Source organism: Salvelinus sp. IW2-2015, unplaced genomic scaffold (genome assembly GCF_002910315.2).
Source record: "Salvelinus sp. IW2-2015 unplaced genomic scaffold, ASM291031v2 Un_scaffold3048, whole genome shotgun sequence".
Taxonomy (NCBI): Eukaryota; Metazoa; Chordata; class Actinopteri; order Salmoniformes; family Salmonidae; genus Salvelinus; species Salvelinus sp. IW2-2015.
This window is the reverse complement of record NW_019944340.1, coordinates 72,735-75,428: the sequence shown is the minus strand read 5'-3', so window position 1 is coordinate 75,428 and position 2,694 is coordinate 72,735. Positions and strand designations below refer to the sequence as shown.

The following is a 2,694-nucleotide window of genomic DNA, read 5'->3' as shown; positions in this document are numbered from 1 at the left end:
CTGTTTGAAGGTCTGCTGGGATTTGTTGTGTTGCTTTGTACTGTTAATTAAAACTAAACGTTAGTGCTGCTAACCTCACAAAAAATAATAATGTAAAAAAATATGTATTGTTACGTAGACTGGACAGGTGCAGTGAAATGTGTTGTTTTACAGGGTCAGCCATAGTAGTACGGCGCCYCTGGAGCAAATTAGGGTTAAGTGCCTTGCTCAAGGCCAAATCGACAGATTTTACACCTTGTCAGCTCAGGTGTTTAAACATGGGACCTTTCTGTTACTGGCCCAACGCTCTAMCAGCTAGGCCACCTGCCACCCACTGCCTTCAAAATGATGGGGTCAATTCCATTTCAGTTCTGTCAATGTACTTCCTGAATTGATGGCGTTGGAACCCTGTTAAACATTCTGGTGTCATTTTGACTGTACTGTAAGCTAAACCTATAACCTATATATCTGTTACTTTTTTCTCTGTGATTTTTCTCTMTTTCTCTCTCCAGAGTGATTGTATCCCACAAGAAGACTTCACTCCAGAGCTCTACAAAGTGTTCCTCACCAACATCTGTCCTCGACCAGAAATAGACAATATCTTCTCTGAAATGTAAGACAACTGTCGCTCAGAGCTACCCAGAACTAACAAGCATAGTACTTAATACTTAGTACTACACTTTAGCATTATTAAGGTTCATATTAGGACATTTAAACAGTAAAATACACTTGTCCTTCTTCAACGTGGAAAAGTCCTGTTAAACAAGTTTAAAGTGAGTTGAAACTAAATTGCCACACTCTAGAGCAATTTGATGATGAACTTTGTCCTTTGTGGTTTCGTGTCTTTTTTTTAAATGTTAAAAGTGTAAATCACTTGGCCGTTCTTCCTTCAAGCAATCTTCAGAGAGAGAGAGAGAGAGAGAGAGAGAGAGAGAGAGAAATTCGATATGTTCTGGTAGAAACAGGGATATGAAAGGATTTATAATCAGAGCTCATAATTGACTTAACACATTTGATCCTCCCTTTCCTCATCTCTTTCTCTCTTTCATTCTCTTTCTATCCATTTATCTCCTCTCATATCTTGTTCCCTGCTTCTCCTCCCTCTCCTCTCCCCCCTTTCTGCTCTCCTCCCTCTCGTCTCTCCTCCCTCTCTCCTCTCCTCCGCTATCTCCCTCCATCTTCTCCTCTCCTCCCTCTCTCCTAGTGGAGCTAAAAGCAAACCCTACCTGACAGTGGAGCAGCTGACTGACTTTATAAACGTCCGACAGAGAGACCCTCGTCTCAACGAGATCCTCTACCCTCCTCTCAAACCTGAACAGGTTCAGAGCCTGCTGGACAAGTATGAACTCAATGAAATGCTGGCGCAGAAAGGTTGGCATGAGTCACACACACACACACATGCACTCACACACACACATTCATTGTTTTAGAGGAACTCTGGTGTTTTGAGAGTACACATTCACCCCCCTTCTCCGGAGGGGTGGTGAGTTTGGCAGGGCAGTTACCATAGAAACCACTCAGCCGCATCCAAGGGGCCAACACAGTTCTAAAAACCCAAACTCTCTCTCACGTACAGCCTTGCTGTACACTTCCTTCCTCTCTCATACATGTGTGTGTGCGCGTSTGCACGTGTGCGTGTGTGTGTGTGTGTGTCTGGGGACTACGTTCCAGAACAAGCAGCTGGAGAGCAGTAGTGCTCACTGGTAGATAACACCTGTCTGTTTACCTATTACGCTTAGACTGGTGTCATACACACACACACACACTCACACACACTCACACTCACACACACACACACACACACACACACTGTCTATCACACAGTCACACTCAGTTTCTCCCTCATTTAGAAGAACAGTCAAATAGTTATCATGAAATAGTCCTGTCTCATCCCAGGTATACACACCACACTGTTTCAGACACCGACTACTGGCAGTACTGAGTTGAAAACAATGTTATTATACACGTTGTTATTAGAACCGTTATAACCACTTTATAATGAGTTAATAACCCTTTATTACCATGTTATTCTAAATCTATTCCATCCCTGGTTATCTGTTTTTTGAGCTCTGCGGTTACAGTCAGTATCTAGCGTGCCAGAACGTACACATGGTGTCCTGCTGGTTCTACTAATAGTTTCTAGACAGTCAGACAGTGAGGAGTGATGCCTGCTTTAGACAGAGGGATGGGGGGGAGTCCAAAATGGCACCATATTCCCCTTATGGGCCCTGGTCAAAAGCAGTGCACTTTATAGGGCCCTTTATAGGGCCCTTTATAGGGTGTCGTTTAGGAGGACAGGAGACACAAGTTTAGATGTAGTGTCTCCTGGAAAGAAACTGTTCAGTATCGTGGTGTGACAATATGAGCCTGTGATTTTCTGTGACCATGGGGTTGTGGTATATTATGAGCCTGTGATTTCTGTGACCATGGGGTTGTGGTATATTATGAGCCTGTGATTTCTGTGACCATGGGTTGTGGAATATATTATGAGCCTGTGATTTTCCTGTGACCATGGGGTTGTGGTATATATGCAGAAACTTGTGTTTTCTGCTGCTTTTAACCTTTTTAGACAGTAAGCAGACAACAGGTCAACCGTGCTTCAGCAATATTTCCCAGGACAAATTTGATCTGTTTCTTGATTCAAATTGACCTAACAATGACGTGACACATATGTATCTCTCTCAGAACAAAGACCACATCAAATCTCTCTCTTTA

The 2,694-nt window shown here is 43.1% G+C and overlaps 1 protein-coding gene across 1 annotated transcript in view; it reads left to right on the top strand.

The window, feature by feature from the left end:
• Positions 1 to 491: 491 nt before the first annotated feature.
• The window catches only part of LOC139025674 (1-phosphatidylinositol 4,5-bisphosphate phosphodiesterase beta-1-like), a gene marked incomplete at both ends in the record, with an annotated part of 55,703 nt that continues 53,500 nt past the window's right edge, over positions 492 to 2,694 (top strand). The window contains 2 exons of the mRNA XM_070440835.1: positions 492 to 592; positions 1,184 to 1,350. Coding sequence (XP_070296936.1) covers positions 492 to 592; positions 1,184 to 1,350 — 268 coding nt within the window. The remainder of the gene's footprint in view (positions 593 to 1,183; positions 1,351 to 2,694) is intronic.